Source organism: Oryx dammah, unplaced genomic scaffold, assembly GCF_014754425.2.
Source record: "Oryx dammah isolate SB20612 unplaced genomic scaffold, SCBI_Odam_1.1 HiC_scaffold_29, whole genome shotgun sequence".
NCBI lineage: Eukaryota > Metazoa > Chordata > Mammalia > Artiodactyla > Bovidae > Oryx > Oryx dammah.
The window spans coordinates 47,973,809-47,997,842 of NW_024070213.1; the positions used below are offsets into that span (position 1 = coordinate 47,973,809).

The window sequence follows — 24,034 nt, forward strand, 5'->3', positions numbered from 1 at the left end:
AGCAGTGGTGAAGGAGTAATCCTTAAAGAGAATATAGTTCCACCAGCACCTAGGAGGCATGAAAGGTGAATTTGGAGTTGAGAGGCAGTATGTTGATAACTAACATGAGAGTGGTGTTTATAGTGATCTATAGAAGAGCAGCGACTGAGAGTCTGTTGGGTACCGGGCACTGTGGCATGTGCTAATGTTTAATGAGGAACATGACAGACCAAAATGTCTGCCCTCCTGAAGCTTGCATATGGGATGGGGACAGACAGAGAGTGCCTGAAGTTAAATAAGTAAATAATCAAAAAATACAGATAAAAATTGGTTCTATGATGAAAGTAAACAGAGGGCTATAATAGAAACTAAGAAGAGGTCCTTTTTAGAATGGGCTGACAGGGAAGACCTCTCTGAGGAGGTGACAAAAATTATGAATAATTTTAAAAATAGGCCAAGGTCTCTTGTCTGGAGCACCCTTCAAGTTATTCTCTGCCTGTTATTTTCTTTAAACTATTTAACAACTCTGTAAATTGTAGATAATCAATGCCACACAAATGAATGTTCACTATAAATATGCAAGTGAATTTCATAGGATTTTGTTCTGTGAAAGTGAAATTGATTTCCCTCCAACCCTGCCTCTGTAACAGTGTTTTGCATATATTAAGCAAATTTACTTTTAGCATTTCTGATGGCCTATATATGTAACTGCTCTTTGGAATCTTCTTTTATTCCATTGTAACATCTTACTGGTTCTCTCATTAATTAACAAGTTAAGTGAAATCTTCAACATGTATTTTACATTCATATGAGAGTCACAATTTACCTTTAAAAAATAACAGTTGGGGGGAAGGCAAAGTGAGTAAAGGGGGTCAATTGTATGGTGATGGATGGAAACTAAACTTAGTGGCAAGCACGCTAAAATGCATAAAGAAGTCAAAATACAATGTTGTACACCTGACACTCATGTTACAAAATAATGATACTTCAGTTTTTAAGAAGAGATCCTTTAATACATTTAAATTCAAAGAGTCTAGTGCTGGGGTTCACTCAGCCTGGGGCCACCAGCCTAATATTCACAACACATCAAGACTGAATGATCTGATCACACTTTCCACTACTTCTTTATCTGTGTGTTGATAACACATGCCCAGAATCACATCTAGAAGATGGGGTCAAGAAGAACACAGGATTTCAGTTTAGAGGCTGATGCAGTTTTATCAAGAGTGCTCATGAAGTCAAAGAGATACTGATTTTTCTAACACTGTTGGCAGTTAAAAGAACATTTAATAGGACTCTTTATAGATATTTTTAAGCCCAAGGTAGGGTTGTGCTTATAGACTCTTAGAATTTTAAAACAGTATAGAAAATTTAGAAATCATCCAGTTCAACCCCCCATTTTACATATGAATTAAGCTGGTCAGGAAAGCCCTAATGACTTGCTCAAGAGCAACAGCTAATTAGCTGCAAGCTGAGATATAACCCAGCATTTTCCTTCTTAGTCCCATACTTGTTCAACCACCAGGAAGTTGGAACCAACCAGAACTTCACAAGAGATTCCTGAAAATGTTACCCATATCTTCTTTTCCTCACACATAAACACTCACTCTGAAAAAGAAAGGGAGAGGTGCTATCAGTGAGAGATAGTATGTGATAAGGAAAGAGCTTTGGGTTCAGAAATAGTCGTAGTTTTTCATCTGGTTTTACTACTTATTTGTATTTGAGCTTTAGCATCTTCATCTGCACAGTGAGCATAAACTATTATTAAATAATAATAAGTGGCCTTACTGGATTAATAATAACCTGTATAAAGTACCTGGAGTATAGTAGATGCTCAATAAGTCACAGCTTTATTTTATTGAAGTATAATTGCTTTACAATGTTGGGTTAGTTTCTGAAGTACAACAAAGTAAGTCAGCTGTATATGTATATATAATCCCTCCCTCTTAAACCCCACTCCCACCCATAACTTTCCACCTCAAAATCACCGCTTTTATTAGATTGTTGCAAAAATATATTAAAGTAATAATCTTGTTTTTCAGTTGCTAAGTTGTGTCCAATTCTTTGTAACCTCATGGACTGCAGCATGCCAGGCTTCCCTGTCCTTCACTATCTCCCAGAGTTTGCTCAAACTCATGTCCATTGAGTTGGTGATACTATTTAACCATCTCATCCTCTGCAGCCCCCTTCTAAGCCTTCAATCTTTCCCAGCATCAAGGTCTTTTCCAATGAGTCAGCTCTTCACATCAGGTGGCCAAAGTACTGGAGTTTCAGTTTCAGCATCAGTCCTTCCAGTGAATATTCAGGGTTGATTTCTTTTAGGATTGACTGAGCTCCTTGTAGTCCAAGGGCATCTTGAGGGTCTTCTCCGGCACCACAATTCAAAAACATCAATTCTTTGGTGCTCAGCCTTCTTTATGGTCTAACTCTCACATTTGTACATGACTGCTGGAAAAACCATAGCTTTGACTATATGGCTTTTGGTCAGCAAACTGATGTCTCTGCTTTTTAATATATTGTCTACGTTTGTCATAGCTTTTCTTCCAAGGAGCAAGCATCTTTTAATTTCATGGTTGTTGTCACCATCTGCAGTGATTTTGGAGCCCAAGAAAATAAAATGTCACTGCTTCCAGTTTTTCCTCTTCTATTTGCCATGACAATAGAAGGGACCAGATGCCATGCTATAAAAACCCCTCACTCTTTGAGGAATGCATGGTTGACAGTACTGACATTTTCATAATTTAGTACTTTCATGTGTAAATGAAAGTTACACACATACCCACATATAGCTGTCTGTTTAAAAGATCCATCTTTATTGAATGGACAATTGGCAAACATAAACCAACTCCACACAAATCAATATTCTCTCTATCTTCCACTCTTTCATTTGGCTGCTTGAAAATAATTCTTATGTCTTTAGACATACTCTGCTTATTTTCAAACTGCCTAAAATGAAACATGAAACATTATATTTTTAAAAGTATGTTAGGCCCTGGAGTATGAGACAATCCAAGTGAAGGCATAGCTCTGTCTGCCACATCCTCTACAAAAGCGATTGGCCCCTTGGAGTGGTAATTAATCAAGGCTCACTCTCATAAAAATAACTGTTTAATGCTTCAGAGTGTACAACAGGCTTTCACATACTATATAATTTTAAATGTTCTTAGCAAACTGAAGAGAGGATGCTATGTCCTTCCTATGGCAACAAAAGCAGGGTTAGGAAAGACATCCAGACATACTGGCTCACTAGATGATGAAACTTATTTTGCTGCTGTATTAGTTTGCTAGAGCTGCAGTGGCAATGTACCACAAAATGAGTGGCTTAAAACAGCAGGAATTTATTGTCTCACAGTTCTGGAGGCTGGAAGTCTGAAATCAAAACGTTGGCAGGGCCATTCTCCCTCTGAAGACACCAGGGAAGGATCTGTTCCAGGGTACTCTCCTAGTTTCGAGTAGGTCCTTAGTTTATCGCAGCCAAACTAAGATCATGGCATCTGGTCCCATTACTTCATGGCAAATAGATGGGAAAACAGTGGAAACAGTGTCAGACTTTATTTTGGGGGGCTCCAAAATCACTGCAGATGGTGACTGCAGCCATGAAATTAAATGACTCTTACTCCTTGGAAGGAAAGTTATGACCAACCTAGTTAGCATATTCAAAAGCAGAGACATTACTTTCCCAACAAAGGTCCATCTAGTCAAGGCTATGGTTTTTCCAGTGGTCCTGTATGGATATGAGAGTTGGACTGTGAAGAAAGCTAAGCGCCGAAGAATTGATGCTTTTGAACTGTGGTTTTGGAGAAGACTCTTGAGAAGACTGCAAGGAGATCCAACTAGTCCACCCTAAAGGAGATCAGTCCTGGGTGTTCTTTGGAAGGACTGATGCTAAAGCTGAAACTCCAGTACTTTGGCCACCTCATGCGAAGAGTTGACTTATTGGAAAAGACTCTGATGCTGGGAAGGATTGGGGGCAGGAGGAGAAGGGGACGACCGAGGATGAGATGCTGGATGGCATCTCCGACTCGATGGACATGAGTTTGAGTGAACTCCAGGAGTTGGTGATGGATGGGGAGGCCTGGTGTGCTGCGATTCACGGGGTCGCAGAGTCGGACACGATTGAGCGACTGAACTGACTGAAGTCCAATCTCCATAAGGCCTTCTCTCCCGAGTATGAGACTGCTGTCTGCATCCAAATTTCTCCTTTTATAAGGACATTAGTCATTGGATTTGGTCCCCGAATGACTTCATCTTAATTTCATCATCTGCAATAATCTTATTTCCAAAAAAGGTCAAATTCACAGGTACTAGGGGTTACATGACTTTTAGAGGTACACAACTCGATTTGTAATAATTGCCATATCTTTCCTCCTTTTAGCCTTGTAAAACACACTGGTGACAAACAGAATTCATTCATTCACTCATTCATTCAATAAACATTTGACGGTGTCGAAATATATTCCCTAGCTCAAAGGTGTTGTAGTGAGCGGCAGATTCTAAACAGCATTTACAGAGCGAAAAACAGCACGTATAAAGGTTAGGAGACACATCGTGAACTTCAAGAGGGCTTTTCTCTTCCTCTCTCTGTGTACCTCCAGTACTTTAAATAGTGCCAGTTTCATTCAATAAGTGATTGTTGAATGAACCTAAAGTTATTGCATGCCTAAGGAACAGTGATTCCCTTGCAGTTCAGTCCCTAAAGAACCTGCCTGCAATGCAAGAGACCCAGGTTCGATTCCTGCGTGGGAAAGATCCCCTAGCGAAGGAAACGGCAACCCACTCCTTGTCTGGAGAATCCCATGAACAGAGGAGCCTGGCAGGCTACAGTCCATGGGGTCGCAAGAGTTGGACACGACTTAGTGACTAAACCAAGGAACAGCAAGGCCTGAAGTTCCTTGTCCTTAGAGGGGTAGGCAAAGTCCCCATCGCAAAGAGCCCTGTAAACCGCACTAGGTGTAAGAAAGGAAGGCTGACACGTTGACAACACAGAGATAGTATTAAGGAATTCCAGGGATGCCTGGCACCACCCTCCGAATTAATCCTCTTCCCCAGAGCTCATACAAGGATCCAGTAACGCTAGGGGCACAAGAAAGAGAAGGGAGCCAGCTCTATACACTCCAAAGTAGGGTTGGGTTCTCCCCTAAAGCTGGATGGAAACACATGTTTTGGGCTCTAGGTCGATGTGGAGCCTCCTACTCTGCTCTTTCCACTCCATCCTGCCCTCACTCATTCCCCGCCGGATCCCCGTTCCGACTCCTGGAAGACACCGCGATGTCTCCACGCCTTCCGCGAACCCCGGGGGAGGAATCCCCAAGCGCGCTCCGGATCGCCGACACCGCCCTCCTTGACTCCGAAACGCAGCGAGAGCGCACGCGCGCCCTCACGGGCAGAGCGCGAGCTCGCTAGCTCCCCGCATCCCCGTGCTCATCCGGGTCTCAGCGAGTCTCAGCCAATGGTGGACGTTCACAGCCCCCGAGGGCGGGGCTAAGCCTTCCCTCACATGGGGCCTCGGCTCACTGTGGGCGCTTTCAGGCAACCGCGATTTGTTGGCCGAGAAAAGGGACAGAGGCAAAGTGTCTAGCGTCTGGGAGAGGACCGATGGATTTGACATGGAGCAGCTGCCGCCTCCTAGAAGCGACTGAAGTGCAAGCTGATTCCCCAGTCGGAGCCGCTGTAGTAAACACACTTCAGAAACGTGAGGTGCCGGTGGTCACGTGGGGAGTGCGCCCTCCAATGAGGAGCCGAAGGCGGGGCTGAAGCCGCTGACGCGGCGGTGGCGGCGGAGTCACCCGGGCAGCCTCGGGACGGGTCACCGGCCGGCAGCGGTCCAGCGGCCTCGACCACCGCCTTGCGTGCTCTGTCCTCACTTCTCTTACCCGGGCCGAGAGGCAGCGTGGCCGACAGTGACTGAATTCTCTCTCATCCCTGTCGGTGGCTCGCCTCAGGCGGGGCCGTCTGTTCCTCAGGGGCCGCCTCGGTGGGCGAGGTTTCCGTGCAGAGAACCTCTTGGGGCTGCCCGCGCCCGCGCGGGCCGTGGTGGAGTCTCGGGCTTGTGGAACTTGGTCAGCCACCGGAGGTCCGGGGACCTCGAAGTTATGCGCCTTTTCCAGTCGGTGGCGGCGGGTGCCGGCTCCTAAAGGGCGTCACACCAGGACTCCGCTGACTGGGCAACCTCCATTCATCTTCCAGCTGCGCCGCCAGCGCCCTCTCCCTCTCCATTCCCCTCCTCGGACTCATCTTTTCCTTCCCCTCCTCTGCTTTCCTCACTCCTTGGGTGCGGCGATTCTCCTGCGTTCGGAGGTGTCGGTTATGAGCCGGACCCTCCTACTCTGAATTTCTCCGCGGAGGAGGTCGGCGGCGCCGCACCGCGGCACCTGCCCCCGCCAGCCCCCGGGATGGGGGTGAACGCCGTGCACTGGTTCCGAAAGGGGCTCCGGCTTCACGACAACCCCGCCCTGAAGGAGTGCATCCAGGGCGCCGACACCATCCGCTGCGTCTACATCCTCGACCCCTGGTTCGCCGGCTCCTCCAACGTGGGGATCAACAGGTGGCGGTGAGTCAAAATCCTGTGGGAAATTGATTTCGCTGTTTAATGAATCAAGACTTTGCATGCCATCAGCCAGACCTGAGAACTGAAATCTTGCACCGCCTTGCCGGTACTGTTTTAATTATTGCAGGTGCTTTAAGTATTAAATAGAACGGACTTAATAGCCTTGAGGCGAGAGAGTTCCGGCAGCCTGAAACACCTTGGCCTTCAGGTGTGAGTTACGTGTCTCTGAGCTCGTAGGAATTCTTCCCCTGGATTTATGGAGAATTCTTAGTGGTGGAGTTAAAGAAACACCCTTCCAGTTCTCAATGGCCCGTGTGTTGATTTCCTTGGCCTCTGTGGCATTTGGGGTTGCGGTCTTTAGTGTTTACGTTTGTGTGTTAACTCATAGTATGGAGAAAATCATTCATTCAGTAGAGTCCCCTCCAAATCTAGTTTTCTTCCACCTTGAGGTTGCCAGAGGAAAAGCAAGGGACATTTCTTTGCTCAGTTTTTCCTCTCAACTCCTCCTTGTGGTTGAATAGACAAAGCACAGTTTTTCTTTCTAGGCAAAGTATAATCCTTCCAGGATTTAGAGCACTGGAAGAAATCTTAGAGAAAAGCTTTATGATCTTTTCCTGACATGCCAGGCCAGATGATTATTAGGCCCCGTGGTGGAAATGAAAGCATTCTTTCAACAGAGTATTGATCACCTACTGTTACTACCAGGGCTTCCCTTGTGGCTCAGCTGGTAAAAAATCCCCCTGCAAAGCGGGAGACCTGGGTTCTATCCCTGGATTGGGAAGATCCCCTGGCAAGGGGAAAGGCTACCCACTCCAGTATAATGGCCTGGAGAAATCCATGGACTGTATAGTCTTCTGGGTTGCAAAGAGTCCGACACGACTGAGCGATTTCACTCAAAATCACTCACAGCCACAGCTTTAAACTGTATACCAGCCACAGCTTTAAACACCAGGGATACAGTAGTGAATGAAACAAATAGAAATTCTTTGTTTTTCTAGCACGTGTCCCAGAAAGTATGTAGTAATGTAGTGATGATAAACGATGTGCAGAAATACAGCTTTTATGTGTACAAGGGAGTGGGATTGGAATTGGGAGTTTAAAATATGGTGATAGGGAAAAACTCAGAGAAAGGGACAGTTGAGCAAGATGATGAAACAAGTAGATTACAGATATCTAGGGAAAAGCATTCCAGGGAGAAGGAACTAAGAAAAAGGGCCTGAGGTGGAATATGCTTAACCTTTGGAAGGAACAGCAGAAGAAGCCAATGTGACTGGAACAGAGTGAGAGGAATAGTAGTGTATGAGGTCAGAGATGTAATAGGGCCAGACTGAGTAGAGCTTTATAGGCAGTTGTCAAGATTTGGGCCTTGACTCAGACGAAAATAGGAATAATTTTAAGATTATGAGCAGAAAAGTGATGTGATTTGACTGAAGGTGTTTTTTTTTTTTTTTTTTTTTTTTAAAAAAACTTCTCTGGCTGTGGTTCTGAGAACAGGCCCAAATTGTGGGGTGGAGGTGGACAAGAAGCAATAAGACAGGTGAGGAGTCAATTGCATTCATCCAGGTGAGATATGATAATGACTTGGACCATAGTGATTGTGGTGGACATAGGGAGAAGAAGTCAAGTGCTGAGTGTATTTTGAAGGCAGAATTCACAGTATTTATTGACAGATCTGGTGTGAGAGAAAAGGAATTAGGAATAATTTCAAAAGTTGATTTGAGAAACTAGAAGGGTGGAACTGATCTTTGCTAAGTGGTCAGTTGAAGAAGCCATTGAGAGGGTGATTTGAGTTTTCTTTTGAACTTGGTTAGTATGAGATGTTTATTACGCATCCAAGTGGAGATAGCAGATAGATATGTCTAGAGTTAAGATTAGAGATCCTGGCAGGAGGTATAAATTAGAGATTCATCACTTTATAGATAACATTTAAAACTATTAATCCATTCATATATTGACCAAATATATTGTATGGATCTACTATGTACTAGACACTTTTAGGTGCAGGGCATTAAATAGAATAGCTAAAATATCTCTGAAGTGTTGAAGCTACATTCTAGTAGAGCTGTGAGACTATATGAAAACATTATGTGAATTTGTGTAGATAGAAAAGAACTGAGCCCTGGATACTTGAATGTATTTAAATTGTGGACCTGTGGAAGAAGTAGCATAGGAGTTTGAGAAAGAACATCTGGTAAGATAAGAAAACCTGAAGATAATGGTGTCATAGAAGCCAAGTAAAGAAGGAGAGTGGCTCAAAGAAAATGTTTGACCTTTGTCAGGTTGCTCGTCGTGTGAGATGAGGACTGAAAATTAAAAATCATATTTAGCATTTTGAGATCATAATCTTGACTAAAGTGGTTTCAGTAGTGTCATGGGCAAAAGCCTTTTTGGACTGGCTTGAGAGAGGCTGAGAGGAGAGTAGGTGGGGATAACTCACATAGATAGCTCTTTTAAGTTTTCCATTGGGGGGGAATCAGAGAAGTGGTGTAGAAGAAGGTGAACTCAAGAGAAGATTTTTTTTTTTTAAAGATGAGAGAAATTACAGGGTATTTGTGTGCTCATGAGAATAATACAGCAACTGTATATAAAACATTTTCATTAGCAGAATTGGTGTCATCATTGATTCTGGAAACAGATAATACATGTTATACTGATCTATTCATATCTTAACAATAATATAGTAATAAGTCTCTCTTCATAATATTATTAGGAGAATTAAATTAGTTAAAAGATGTAAAATGCTTAAAATGTGAGTGGTACTAGGAAGTGCTTATTTGCTGTTTGCTCTTAAATTGAAAGTCCTAGGTAAATAGTATCTACTTAAATGCCTACAGTTTTAGCATTTTAAGACTAAAACTGATAAGTATAGGTATCCCTTGAATAGCAAGGAGATCCAACCAGTCCATACTAAAGGAAATCAGTCCTGAATATTCATTGGAAGGACTGATGCTGAAGTTGAAACTCCAATACTTTGGCCACCTGATATGAAGAACTGACTCATTGGAAAAGACCCTGATGCTGGGAAAGATTGAAGGCGGGAGGAGAAGGGGATGACAGAGGATGAGATGGTTGGATGGCATCACCGACTCAATGGACTCGAGTTTGGGTAAACTCTGGGAGTTGGTGATGGACAGGGAGGCCTGGCATGCTGCAGTCGATGGGGCTGCAAAGAGTCAGACACGACTGAGAGACTGGATTGAACTGATAGGAATCCCATATTTTCCTTTTAAAAAGGATTTTTTTTTTACTACTAAATATTGCCCTTGATGAGTAATAGATAGGTAAAGATGTAAATAATGAATAGAGACAGACTTTCTCCCACTGACAACTATATAAAAAGGAGGGACAGAGTTTTAGACTTTTCTCTCAGCATCAGATTCAGTGCTTTCATATAGTGGTAACTCAGTTACTGTTTGTTAATGAAATGACATCCTGGAGTCAATAGTTTTATGTTTAAACAACTTTGCTACCTTACTTATTGACCATAGAATAAGGTGCAAACTCCTTAACTTGGCATTCAGGCTATCTTGTGGGTTTTGGTCTTCTTTCCTTTGTACCATTTCCTTTAATTAACAAAATTTCCTAGATTTTTTGATTTAACAGAAAAACAAATCTTAAAAATCTATTTTGCATAAGAAAATTAACAAAATTACCTTTTGATGTTGCTGTAATTTTCATTTAAAATGGGTACTTTCTAAGGCAACTGAAAGAAGAACAAGCAAAACCCAAAGTTAGCAGAAGTAATAAAATCATAAAGACCAGAAATAAATGAAATAGAGACCAAGAAAACAATAAAAAGATCAATGAAGCTAAAAGGTAGTTCTTTGAAAAGATAAACAAAATTAACGAACATTTAGCCAGATTCACAGTATATTAAAAAGCAGAGACATCACTTTGCTGACAGCGGTCCATATAGTCAAAACTATGGGTCTTTCAGTTGTCATGTACAGGTGTGAGATTTGGACCATAAAGAAGGCTGAGTGCTGAAGAATCGATGCTTTCGAACTGTGGTGCTGGAGAAGACTCTTCAGAATCCCTTGGACTGCAAGGAGATCAAGCAGTCAATCCTAAAAGAATCAACCCTGACTGTTCATTAGAAGGACTGATGCTGAAGCTGAAGCTCCAATACTTTAGCTATATGATGTGAAGAGCTGACCCTGATGCTGGGAAAGATTGGGGGCTAGAGGAGAAGGGAGTGACAGAGGATGAGATGGTTTGGTGGTATCACCAACTCAATGGACACGAGTTTGAGCAAGCCTGGTGTGGTGCAGTCCGTGGGTTGCAAAGAGTCGGACATGACTGAGTGACTAAACAGTAACAACAAACCAGACTCATCAAGGAAAAAAGGGAGAGGGCTCAAATCAGTAAAGTTAGAAATGAAAAAGGAGACATTACCCCACAAAAGTACAAAAGACTGTAAGAGATTACTGCAAGCAACTATATGCCAATAAAATGAACAGCCTAGAAGAAATTAGCAAATTCTTAGTAAGGTGTGAATCTCCCAAGACTGAACCAGGAAGAAATAGAAAGTACAAGCAGACAAGTTATAAGTACTGAAATTCAGTCGTTGATTAAATAACTCCCGATAAACAAAAGTCCAGGACCAGATGGCTTCACAGGCAAATTCTATACAACATTCAGAGAAGAGTTAACACTTATCTTTCTGAAACAAATCCAAAAATCTGGAAGAAACACTTCCAAACTCATTCTGTGAAGCCACCATCACCCTAATACCAATCAGAAAAAGGCACCACAAAAGAAAAAATAAAAAAGAAAGAAAAGACAATTACAGGCCAATATCAGTGATGAACATAGATGGAAAAATCATCAACAAAAGATTATTAAACTGAATCCAACAAAACATTAAAAGGGTCATACGCCATGATCAAGTGGAATTTATTCAGTGATGCATGGATTTTTCAATATCCACAAATCAATCAGTATGATACACCCCATCAACAAATTGAAGAATAAAAACCATATCAGAAGATGCAGAAAAAGGCTTTTGATAAAATTCAACATCCATTTATAATAAAATCCCCCAGAAAGTGGGCATAGAAGGAACATACCTCAGCATACTAAAGGCCATATATAACAAACTCACAGCTAGCATGTTGCTGTTGTTGTTCAGTTGCCCAGTCGTGTCTGATTCTTTGCGACCCTATGGACTGCAGCACGTCAGGCCTCCCTGTCCCTCTAGCATACTCAATGGTAAAAGCTACTTTTCCTCTAAGATTAGGAACAAAACAAGTATGTCCACTCTCACCACCCTTATTCAACATAGTTTTGATGACACAAACAGATGGAAAGGTGTACTTCATGGTCTTTTTGTTTCCATACAAATGTAAAAAATTTTATTCTAGTTCTGTGATAAATGCTATTAGTAATTTGATAGGAATTGCACTGAATCTGTAGAGTGCCTTGGGTAATATAGTTGTTTTGACAGTGTTGATTGTTTCAACCCAAGAATACAGTACATCTTTCCATCTGTTGGTGTCATCTTTGATTTCTTTCATCAGCATCTTATAGTTTTTGGGGTACATGTCTTTTGCCCCCTAAGTCAGTTTATTCCTAGGTATTCTTTTTGATGCAATAGTAAATTTGATTGCTTTCTTAATTTCTCTTTCTGCTCTTTTGTTGTTAGTATATGAAAACGCAACAGATTTTTGCGCGTAAATTTTGTATCCTGCAACTTTTATCCTATTCATTGATCAGCTCTAGCAGTTTTCCGATAGTGTCTTTAGGATTTTCTCATTTGAAAAATTACATGAATCTAGTGCTCATAGCAACATTGTTTACAGTTGCCAAAATATGGAAGCAACCTAAGTGTTCATCAGCATCTGAATAGATAAAAATGGATAAAGAAGATGTGGTGTGTATATACACACACACAAAATTAAATAATATTCAGCCATTAAAAATTCAGAAAATTTGGTGTTTGCAATAACATAGATAGACTTGGAGGGTAAATGAAATGTCAGACAGAGAAAGAAATGCTGTATGATACCAGTTATATATGGAATCTAAAAAATACAACAGAGTAGTGAATATAACAAAAAATAAACAGAATCACAGATATAGATAACAAAGTAGTGTTCACTAGTAGGAAGGGAGAGGAGGAGGTAACAACTATTGATTGCAAGGTACACTGCGAGGATGTATTGTACAACATGGAGAAAATAGCCAGTATTTTGTAATGATTGTAAATGGAGTGTAACCTTTAAAAATTGTGTAAAAGTAAATGCCTTAAAAATCCCAATTTCTTTATCTGTACTCTATTTTATAAACTTCACTCTTATTTTTTTAGCCATATTATTGACATGCAGAAGCACCTGAATGAACTTTTTGGCCAACTCAGTATAACTGACAAATTTGAAACTGTATATGTTTAAGATATACAATATGATATGATATATGTATACATCATGAAGCTCATTTTTGATTATTGTTTCACCTTTTATTTAACCCTGTCCTCTTTTTAAGTTGCTTCCAAACAACATTTAAACATGCTTAAAACAAAATTCTACAAAGAGACAAAGAAATAACAACAACAAAAAAACAGGAACAAAACCTACCCTTGACATTCCTCTCCTGAAGCTTTATTTCTCAATTCCTTTATAGCCACACTTCCTGAACAAGAATGTCTTAACACAAACATGGGTCTAATACTGGCTGACTCCATATCTTTATCTCTTGCTCAACCTTGAACCCACTCTAAACTTGGTTTCACCCCCATCTTCTCCACCAAAACTGTTTTCATTCAAAGGATACTTTAAAACTTTTCATTCCTGGACTTTTAAATTTTTGACACATTTGACCATACCATGCTGTTCTTCCTTCTGCTTTGGTTAGAGGACTCTCCTGTGTTTGTTTTTCTGCCAGAGTTGTTAGTGACCTTCCTTTACTTCTGTTTCTCTCTTTTCAACCCTTAGAAGTGAATTCGCTCAGTGGTGTCCGACTCTTTGCGACCCCATGGACTGTAGCCCACCAGGCTCCTCCCTCCATGGGATTCTCCAGGCAAGAGTACTGGAGTGGGTTGTCATTTCCTTCTCCAGGGGATCTTCCCAACCCAGGGATCGAACCCGGGTCTCCTGTGTTCCAGGCAGACGCTTTAACCTCTGAGCTACCAGGGAAACCCTTAAGTGCTCCTTAAATCTGTAGTCTCTACCCTCTTTTCATCATTTTGAGGTAATCTTCTCTCTTCATAAAGTTGGTTACTATCTATATGCTCAGAATTTACAAATTAGTATCCTCAGCCCAGATCTCTCACCTGATCCCCAGATATGTGTCCACTATAATACTCCCTCCATATTTGAATCTTATGGAGGGTTTATTACCCTAAACTCAGTTTGGTCAAAACCAAGTTCATCTTTTCCCTTACCTCTTTCTCAAAAACAAACAAAAACCCCAAACTGATTTTTCTTGTGTTTCTTATCTTCGTAAATAACATTGCCATTTGCCTAGTTGCTCATACAGTTTACATATTAGGTTGTTAATTGTGTATTAATTTATTCAACAAATAAACGTGTGCTTCTACTGTGTGCCAGGCTTCCCTGGTAGCTCAGTTCGTAAAGAACCTGCCCGCAATGCAGAAGACCCCGGTTCGATTCCTGGGTTGGGAAAATCTGGTAGAGAAGGGATAGGCTACCCACTCCAGTATTCTTGTGCTTCTCTGGCTCAGCTGGTAAAGAATCTGCCTGCAATGCAGGAAACCTGGGTTCAATCCCTGTATTGGGAAGATCTCCTGGAGAAGGGAATGGCTACCCACTCCAGTATTCTGGCCTGGAGAATTCTGTGGACTGTATAGTCCATGGGGTTACAAAGAGTCAGACACGACTGAGTGACTTTCACTTTCACTGTATGCCAATCACTTTGCTAATTTATCTCGATAAAATGGTAGTCAACAGATAAATTCTTTGTCCTCAGGGTGTTTGCAACGTAGGAGGGATATATTCAGAAATAATCACAGAAATAACATTTTTCTGTCTCCATTGCCACTTTAGTCTATCCTACTGTCTTTTTGCATAGATTTTTCATAGTTTATAAGCTATTGTTTGCTCTTCTCTGATTCCTCCTTTACACAACAACCAGAGTAAACTTTTAAAATTGCTAATAAGATCATGTCCTTTACTACCTTCGATGACATTTATTTACCCTTACATAAAAGTTCAAATGGGGCTTCCCTGGTAGCTCAGCTGATAAAGAATCTGCCTACAATGCGGGAGACCTGGGTTTCATCCCTGGGTTGGAAAGATTCCCTGGAGAAGGGCATGGCAACTCACTTCACTATTCTTTCCTGGAGAATCTCAAGAACGGAGGAGCCTGGTGGGTTACAGTCCATGGGGTTGCAAAGAGTCAGACACGACTAAGCGACTAAGCACACACAAAGGTTGAAAAAGCCATAGCATGGTTTAAAATCTCTGTGTAATCTGGTCTTCTGCTTCTTTTCCCAGCCTCTAGGGATTGCTTCGCTGAGGCATTGAAGTTGGAGATGGATCTTATTAAACAGAGGAAAGAGAGAAGGGAATTCCAGACTGAGGAAATAACATAAGGGAAGGTTCGATATTTTGATACTGGTGAGGAGGTTAATGTAACTGAATCATATGGGTGCATAAAAAGATAGGTGTTATTTAGTATTCTTTTGGTTCAGTGGTTTAGACGGTTGCCTTACTTAGATGGGCTTAAGCAGAAAGAGGGTTTATTGCCAAGTATAATTGAATGATCCAAGGGAAATTGGCTTCAGACATGGTTTGATGCTAGGGCTTAGAAGGGCTGAAGTCTCAGCATCTCCAAACTTTTACTTATTCTACATTGGCTTTTGAGGCAGTCTGTCCTCTGGTAGTAAAATATAGCAATAACAATAGCAGATATAGAGTAAAAAAGCATTTGTTTCTGTCCCAGAAGTAGCAGCAAAAGTCTGTGGCACTTCAGTGGCTCTGGGCCAATTCTGAATCAGTCATTGTGAACCTGATATCTGAGCTGAACTTGTATGCCTCAGCTTGACTGAGCTGAAGAAGAATAAGTAGGAAGTAGGTGGATGCCCTACAACAAAACTGAGTTTGAAAACTCGGATCAGAAAGTAGGACCAAGTCAGAAAAACTTTGACTCTGTTTAGGGAAATATAACTTTGGCATCTGAGTGAATGATGGAGGAAAGAGACCCAGTAACAGTGTGGAAGCTTTATCAGCAGTTCACTTGAAAGATAATACAGACTTGAATTAGGGAAAGGGCTGTAAGGAAGGGGAAGGTTGCAAAAGAGTAATTGTAGAGGTGCAATAGATAGTTTAGGTGACTGTGTGTAAAAGGCAGTATTCATAGTGGAGTGTGAGGGAGAGAGTAGAATATAAGCTTCTCATGTTATATGCCTCTTTGACAATTAGACATTAATTAAGTTAGAGAACACAGGCATATATCATATTTAGATGATATATCTAAATATGTATCACCTAAGCTCGTGATGAATTTGATGTGCTGCTAAGATACCAGCATGGGAAATGGAGGAAATAGAAGTTCAAGTTTGGGGATCATAGACGTTAGAGCTGTGGTCATGGGAATAATTCCTATACAATTAATAGGTTAAGCATAACTGATGATACTGGATGGAATCAGACCCATCAGTACCTTGAAGAATACTGTATGTAAGATGAATAGGAACTGGTGAGACTGAAGAAAATCAGAGGAGTCAGGAGAATGATGTATCATGGAAACCAAAGGTGGTAAGAATTTTCCTTCATTGTGCTAAAGAAGGAAGGTTAGAATGAGTTTTGACAGTTATGCAAGAAAAATTTGTCAAAGGCTTGATAATGGGCAGAAGAAATTACTGTGTATCTGAATGCCCTAAATACTGTGTATCTGAATGGGCATTGGACTCTCTAGGACCTAGAGGGCCCTCTAAGAATTATATTACTTTGATTTAGCGATATGTATTTTTGTCCTTGGTTGACTAGACTGTTATACAACTCTGCAAAAGGGGGCAAAAGTTAAGTTGTAGAAAACCAATAATGGATCAAACATGCCTTAACGACAGAATGATCTCTGTTCGTCTCCAAGGCAAACCATTCAGTATCACAGTTATCCAAGTCTATGCCCCAACCAGTAACGCTGAAGAAACTGAAGTTGAATGGTTTTATGAAGACCTACAAGATCTTTTAGAACTAGCACCCAAAAAAGATGTCCTTTTCATTATAGGGGACTGGAATGCAAAAGTAGGAAGTCAAGAAACACCTGGAGTAAGAGGCAAATTTGGCCTTGGAATGCGGAATGAAGCAGGGCAAAGACTAATAGAGTTTTGCCAAGAAAATGCACTGGTCATAGCAAACACCCTCTTCCAACAACACAAGAGAAGACTCTACACATGGACATCACCAGATGGTCAACACCGAAATCAGATTGATTATATTCTTTGCAGGCAGAGATGGAGAAGCTCTATACAGTCAACAAAAACAAGACCAGGAGCTGACTGTGGCTCAGATCATGAACTCCTTATTACCAAATTCAGACTTAAATTGAAGAAAGTAGGGAAAAGTGCTAGACCATTCAGGTATGACCTAAATCAAATCCCTTATGATTATACAGTGGAAGTGAGAAATAGATTTAAGGGTCTAGATCTGATAGATAGAGTGCCTGATGAACTATGGAATGAGGTTCGTGACATTGTACAGGAGACAGGGATCAAGACCATCCCCATGGAAAAGAAATGCAAAAAAGCAAACTGGCTGTCTGGGGAGGCCTTACAAATAGCTGTGAAAAGAAGAGAGGCGAAAAGCAAAGGAGAAAAGGAAAGATATAAGCATCTGAATGCAGAGTTCCAAAGAATAGCAAGAAGAGATAAGAAAGCCTTCCTCAGCGATCAGTGCAAAGAAATAGAGGAAAAACAACAGAATGGGAAAGACTAGAGATCTCTTCAAGAAAATTAGAGATACCAAGGGAACATTTCATGCAAAGATGGGCTTGATAAAGGACAGAAATGGTCTGGATCTAACAGAAGCAGAAGATATTAAGAGGTGGCAAGAATACATGAAGAACTGTACAAAAAAGATCTTCACGACCCAGATAATCATGATGATGTGATCACTAATCTAGAGCCAGACATCTTGGAATGTGAAGTCAAGTGGGCCTTAGAAAGCACCACTACAAACAAAGCTAGTGGAGGAGATGGAATTCCAGTTGAGCTATTTCAGATCCTGAAAGATGATGCTGTGAAAGTGCTACACTCAATATGCCAGCAAGTTTGGAAAACTCAGCAGTGGAAAAGGTCAGTTTTCATTCCAATTCCAAAGAAAGGCAATGCCAAAGAATGCTCAAACTACCGCACATTGCGCTCATCTCACAAATGCTCAAAATTCTCCAAGCCAGAGTTCAGCAATACGTGAACCGTGAACTCCCTGATGTTCAAGCTGGTTTTAGAAAAGGCAGAGGAACCAGAGATCAAATTGCCAACATCTGCTGGATCATCGGAAAAGCAAGAGAGTTCCAGAAAAACATCTGTTTCTGCTTTATTGACTATGCCAAAGCCTTTGACTGTGTGGATCACAATAAACTATGGAAAATTCTAAAAGAGATGGGAATACCAGACCACCTAACCTGCCTCTTGAGAAATCTGTATGTAGGTCAGGAAGCAACAGTTAGAACTGGACATGGAACAACAGACTGGTTTCAAATAGGAAAAGGAATATATCAAGGCTGTACATTGTCACCCTGCTTTTTGAACTTCTGTGCAGAGTACATCATGAGAAACGCTGGACTGGAAGCAACACAAGCTGGAATCAAGATTGCCGGGAGAAATATCAATAACCTCAGATACGCAGATGACACCTCCCATATGGCAGAAGGTGAAGAGGAGCTAAAAAGCCTCTTGCTGAAAACGAAAAAGGAGAGTGAAAAAGTTTGCTTAAAGCTCAACATTCAGAAAACAAAGATCATGGCATCCGGTCCCATCAGTTCATGGGAAATAGATGGGGAAACAGTAGAAACAGTGTCAGACTTTATTTTTTGGGCTCCAAAATCACTGCAGATGGTGACTGCAGCCATGAAATTAAAAGACGCTTACTCCTTGGAAGAAAAGTTATGACCAACCTAGATAGTATATTGAAAAGCAGAGACATTACTTTGCCAACTAATGTCCGTCTACTCAAGGCTACGGTTTTTCCTGTGGTCATGTATGGATGTAAGAGTTGGACTGTGAAGAAGGCTGAGCGCCAAAGAATTGATGCGTTTGAACTGTGGTGTTGGAGAAGACTCTTGAGAGTCCCTTGGACTGCAAGGAGATCCAACCAGTCCATTCTGAAGGAGATCAACCCTGGGATTTCTTTGGAAGGAATGATGCTAAAGCTGAAGCTCCAGTACTTTGGCCACCTCATGCGAAGAGTTGACTCACTGGAAAAGACTCTGATGCTGGGAGGGATTGGGGGCAGGAGGAGAAGGGGACGACAGAGGATGAGATGGCTAGATTGCATCACTGACTCGATGGACGTGAGTGTGAGTGAACTCCAGGAGTTGGTGATGGACAGGGAGGCCTGGCGTGCTGCGATTCATGGGGTTGCAGAGTCGGACACGACTGAGCGACTGAACTGAACTGACCTGTACCAGTGCGGTTATTCCTGTTCATGCCATGCAAATGAATTTCATAGACTGGACAATATAAAGCTCTTAGAGTCAGATTCTCATCTGAACCAGATTTAACATCTTACTGGTTGCTTCATTTATTAATGAGTTAAATAAAACCTTTCTCATATTCATTTCATGTCTGTATGAGAGTCTGCTGCAAGGAGATTAAACCAGTCAATCCTAACGGAAATAAATCCTGGATATTCATTGGAAGATCTGATGCTGCAGCTGAAGGTCCAGTACTTTGTCTACCTGATGCAAAGAGCTGACTGATTAGAAAAGATCCTGATGCGGGAAAGATTGAGGGCAGGAGGAGAAGGGAACGACGAGGATGAGATGGTTGGATGGCATCACTGACTCAAGGGAGGGTCATGAGTTTGAGCAAGCTCTGGGAGATGGTGAAGGAGAGGGAAGCCTGGCGTGCTACAGTCCATGGGGTTGCAGAGTCGGACACAACTGAGTGACTGAATAATGAGAGTCACGATTTGACCATTTTGCAAATTATACTTTAACTGTTACAAAGACCTTTGGTAAACTTGAGAAAGCAGCTTTAATGTAGTTGTAAGGACAGATATCAGACTGTGTAGGATGTTACAGAAAGTGTATGTGTGTGTCTGGCTGGGGTATGGGAGGATGGTGGTATTTGAGGGACTGGTGGAGAGAGGTTTTATGGGAGAAGTAAGACAAGCTGAAAGCTCAACATTCAGAAAACTAAGATCATGGCATCTGGTCCCATCACTTCATGGCAAATAGATGGGGAAACAGTGGAAACAGTGTCAGATTTTATTTTTGAGGGCTCCAAAATCACTGCAGATGGTGATTGCAGCCATGAAATTAAAAGACGCTTACTCCTTGGAAGGAAAGTTATGACCAACCTAGATAGCATATTGAAAAGCAGAGACATTACTTTGCCAACAAAGGTCCGTCTAGTCAAGGCTATGGTTTTTCCAGTAGTCATGTGTGGATGTGAGAGTTGGACTTTGAAGAAAGCTGAGCACCGAAGAATTGATGCTTTTGGGTTGTGGTGTTGGAGAAGACTCTTGAGAGTCCCTTGGACTGCAAGGAGATCCAACCAGTCCATTCTAAAGGAGGTCAGTCCTGGGTGTTCTTTGGAAGGACTGATGCTAAAGCTGAAACTCCAGTACTTTGGCCACCTCATGCGAAGAGTTGACTCATTGGAAAAGACTCTGATGCTGGGAGGGATTGGGGCAGGAGGAGAAGGGGACGACCGAGGATGAGATGGCTGGATGGCATCACTGACTCGATGGATGTGAGTTTGAGTGAACTCCGGGAGTTGGTGATGGAGAGGGAGGCCTGGCATGCTGTGATTCATGGGGTCGCAAAGAGTCGGACATGACTGAACGACTGAACTGAAGACAAGCTGGATGCCCAGGTTCTAGACAGGTTGAGGCAAAGTGAACTTTGGGTAGATAATTAGATTTACAGTCAAGGCAATGAAATCATCAGACTTAGAGTCCAGAGAGGATGATAAAGAGAAAATAAAATATATAGATAGGATGAGTAGTGGACTGTCTGAATGTGTAGTCCTTTGAATGACAGACTGAAGTGAGTTTAGAGCATCTGGCTGTCCTAAAACCTAGATACTAGTCCCTCCTTTCCTATTAAGTAGCAGTTGGACTGACTATGAGTAAGTCACTCCTTTATAGCCCTTCAGTAATGTTCATTAAAAGATTGTTGTTTGCCAGGCACTTGGCAGGGCACAAAGATGAGGGTCATAATTTTTGCCCATAAAGAAACTTTCACACCACTCAAGGACAAATAATTAGAATATAGGATGTTACATAGGACTTCTGTAGAAATATTCTGAAATATCTGGAACTCCTCCTCTCTCAAACCAGTATTTCCCTTCCTCCTCCCTCCCACATATCCTCCTTTACCACCTCTATCCTAATCCCTCCTCCCCTCTACCAGGGTTGTCTCTCTTATGTGCTAAGATTATCCTAATATGAAGAGGGAGGTACTAAAAAATAAAAGCCCTCTTATCTGATATCATTGTCTTTGAAAAAGACAAGTATAAAAAATAGCATAAATATACATTATTTTGACAGCTTTTGATGTGGAGTGAAATTCTAGGTCTCAATTCTCTCTCTCTTCTTTATCTACATTTGCTCCTTAGGTAATTTAACCTAGTCGCATACTTCATGCATGTCCTAACCTGACCTCTATCTTGAATTACAGACCTAGGTATCCAGTAGTTTTACTCAGATTTCAAATAAGCATCTTAAACTTAATTTTGCCTCCCTCTCTCCAACCTTCCATGGTTTCTCTGTGTCACATATGGCAACATTCACCTCATTGCTGCCTAGGAACCATCTTACCTTCATCAGAAACCTAGGAACCATCTTACCTTCATTAGTTTTTTCCCACTCACAACCCTGTTTCTAGTCTTTGTGAAATTATTATGGCTTTTCCTTCAAAACCCCATATTCATTCAAATTTCACACTTCCACTGCCATCATACTCTCCAGGTCACCAATATTTCTTGCAGGATTACTGCAGTAACCTCCTAACTTCTTTACTTCCATCTTTATACCTTTTTTCTCAGTCTTTCCGAGTGTAAGCCAGAGTAGTAGTTTTAAAAAACCTTAATCAGATTAGGTCATTCCTATGCTCTAAAGCCTCCAGTTGACTTCCAGGGTATTAACATTTTTGCTTCTCTGTCTTTCAGTCACTAAGTCATGTCTGACTCTTTGCAACTCCCTGGACTGCAGCATGCCAGGCTTCCCTGTCCTTCACTGTCTCCCAGAGTTTCCCCATCTGTTTGCCATGCAGTGATAGACTGGATGCTATGATCTTAGTTTTTTGAATGTTGAGTTTTAAGCCAGTTTTTTAAAAATTGATTTATTTATTTTAATTGGAGACAAATTACTTTACAATATTGTGGTGGTTTTTGCCACACATTGATGTGAATCAGCCCTGTGTGTACATGAGTTGCACCATTCTGAATCCCCCTCCCACCTCCCTCCCCACCCCATCCCTCTGGGTTGTCCCAGAGCACCAGCTTTGCGTGCCCTGCTTCATGTATTGGATTTGCACTGGTCATCTATTTTACTTATGGTAATATACGTGTTTCACTGCTGTTCTTTCATATTGTCCCATCCTCTCCTTCTCCCACATAGTCCAAAAGTCTGTTCTTTACATCTCTATCTCTTTTGTTCCCTTGCATATAGGGTCGTCATTACTGTCTTTCTAAATTCCATGAAAGTGAAAGTGAAGTCACTCAGTCGTGTCCGACTCTTTGCAACCCCATGGACTGTAGCCCACCAGGCTCCTCCCTCCATGGGATTTTCCAGGCAAGAATACTGTAGTGGGTTGCCATTTCCTTCTCCAGGGGATCTTCCCGACCCAGGGATTGAATCCAGGTCTCCTGCATTGTAGGCAGACACTTTACCGTCTGAGCTACCAGGGATATATATGTGTTAATATACAGTATTGGTGTTTCTTTTTCTGGCTTACTTCACTATATATAATAGGCTCCAGTTTCATCCATCTCATTAGAACTGACTCAAATGCATTCTTTTTTTTTATAGCTGAGTAATATTCCGTTGTGTATATACACCACAACTTGCCTATTCATTCATCTGCCAATGGACATCTAGGTTGCTTCCAAGTCCTAGCTATTGTAAATAGTTTAAGCCAGCTTTTTCACTCTCCTCTTTCACCTTCATCAAGAGGCTCTTTAGTTCCTCTTTGCTTTCTGCCGTAAGGGTGGTATCATCTGCATATCTGAGGTTGTTGATATTTCTCCTGGCAGTCTTGATTCCAGTTCGTGATTCATCCAGCCCAGCATTTCACATGATGTACTCTGCATAGAAATTTAATAAGCAGGGTGACAATATACAGTCTTGATGTACTCCTTTCCCAATTTGGAACCAGTCTACTTTCTATTTCCAGTTCTAACTATTGCTTCTTGACCTGCATACAGGTTTCTCAGGAGTCAGGTAAGGTGGTCTGGTATTCCCATCTCTTTAAGAATTTTCCATAATTTGTTGTGATCCACATAGTGAAGGCTTTAGCGTAGTCAGTGAAGCAGAAGTAGATGTTTTTCTGGAATTCTCTTGCTTTTTTTATGATCCAGCTGATGTTGTCAGTTTGCTCTCTGGTGGCTCAGACAGCAAAGAATCTATGTGCAATGACGGAAACCTGGGTTTGATCCCTGGGTCAGGAAGATTCCCTGGTGAAGGGAAAGGCAACTCACTTCAGTATTCTTGCCTGGAGAATTCAATGGTCAGAGGAGCCTGGCAGGCTACAATCCTTGGAGTCGCAAAAACACGACTGAGTGACTAACAGTGTTAGTCATTAGGGAATGCAAAGCAGAACCACAGTGTGAATCTACTTTACACCCACTAGGATAGTTATTGTAAAACTTCCTTTAAAGGAAAATAAGTATGAGTGAGGATGTGAAGAAATCTGAACCCTCAAACATTGTTAGTTGGAAGTGTAAAATGGTATGGTCACTGTAAAAATTGTTTGATAGTTCCATAGAAAGTCATAAACAGAATTTCTCATGGCTGTGTTATGAGTCATACCATGTGACCAAGCAGTTTCACTCTTAGACTACCAGGAGAATTGAAAGCAGGTATTGAAACAAAAAATTTTTTGTGAATGTTCATAGCAGCTCAGTGCACAGTCACCAGAATGCCTATCAACTGATGATGAGTAAACAAAATGTAGTATATCCATACAATTGAATGTTATTCAGTGGATAAAAAGGAACTACGTCCTGGATGAATGTCTAAAACATTATGCTAAATGAAAGAAGTCAGACACAAAAGATCATACATTAAATTATTTCATTCGTGTGCAATATTCAAAATAGATAAATCCATAGGAAAGCAAATGAGTGGTAGCCAGGGATTGGGGAAGGGAGAAATGGAGAGT

At 41.5% G+C, this 24,034-nt stretch overlaps 1 protein-coding gene across 4 annotated transcripts in view; it reads left to right on the plus strand.

The window, feature by feature from the left end:
* The first annotated feature begins 5,742 nt into the window (after positions 1–5,742).
* The window catches only part of CRY1 (cryptochrome circadian regulator 1), a 93,207-nt gene continuing 74,915 nt past the window's right edge, over positions 5,743–24,034 (plus strand). For 2 of the 4 annotated variants that reach the window (XR_005719909.1, XM_040234787.1), the window contains exon 1: positions 5,743–6,529. Coding sequence is in view for 3 of the 4 variants with exons in the window: in XM_040234787.1 (XP_040090721.1) it covers positions 6,372–6,529 (158 nt within the window). In the remaining variant the exon portion in view is untranslated. The remainder of the gene's footprint in view (positions 6,530–24,034) is intronic. The other 2 variants (XM_040234786.1, XM_040234788.1) reach the window with 2 other exon arrangements.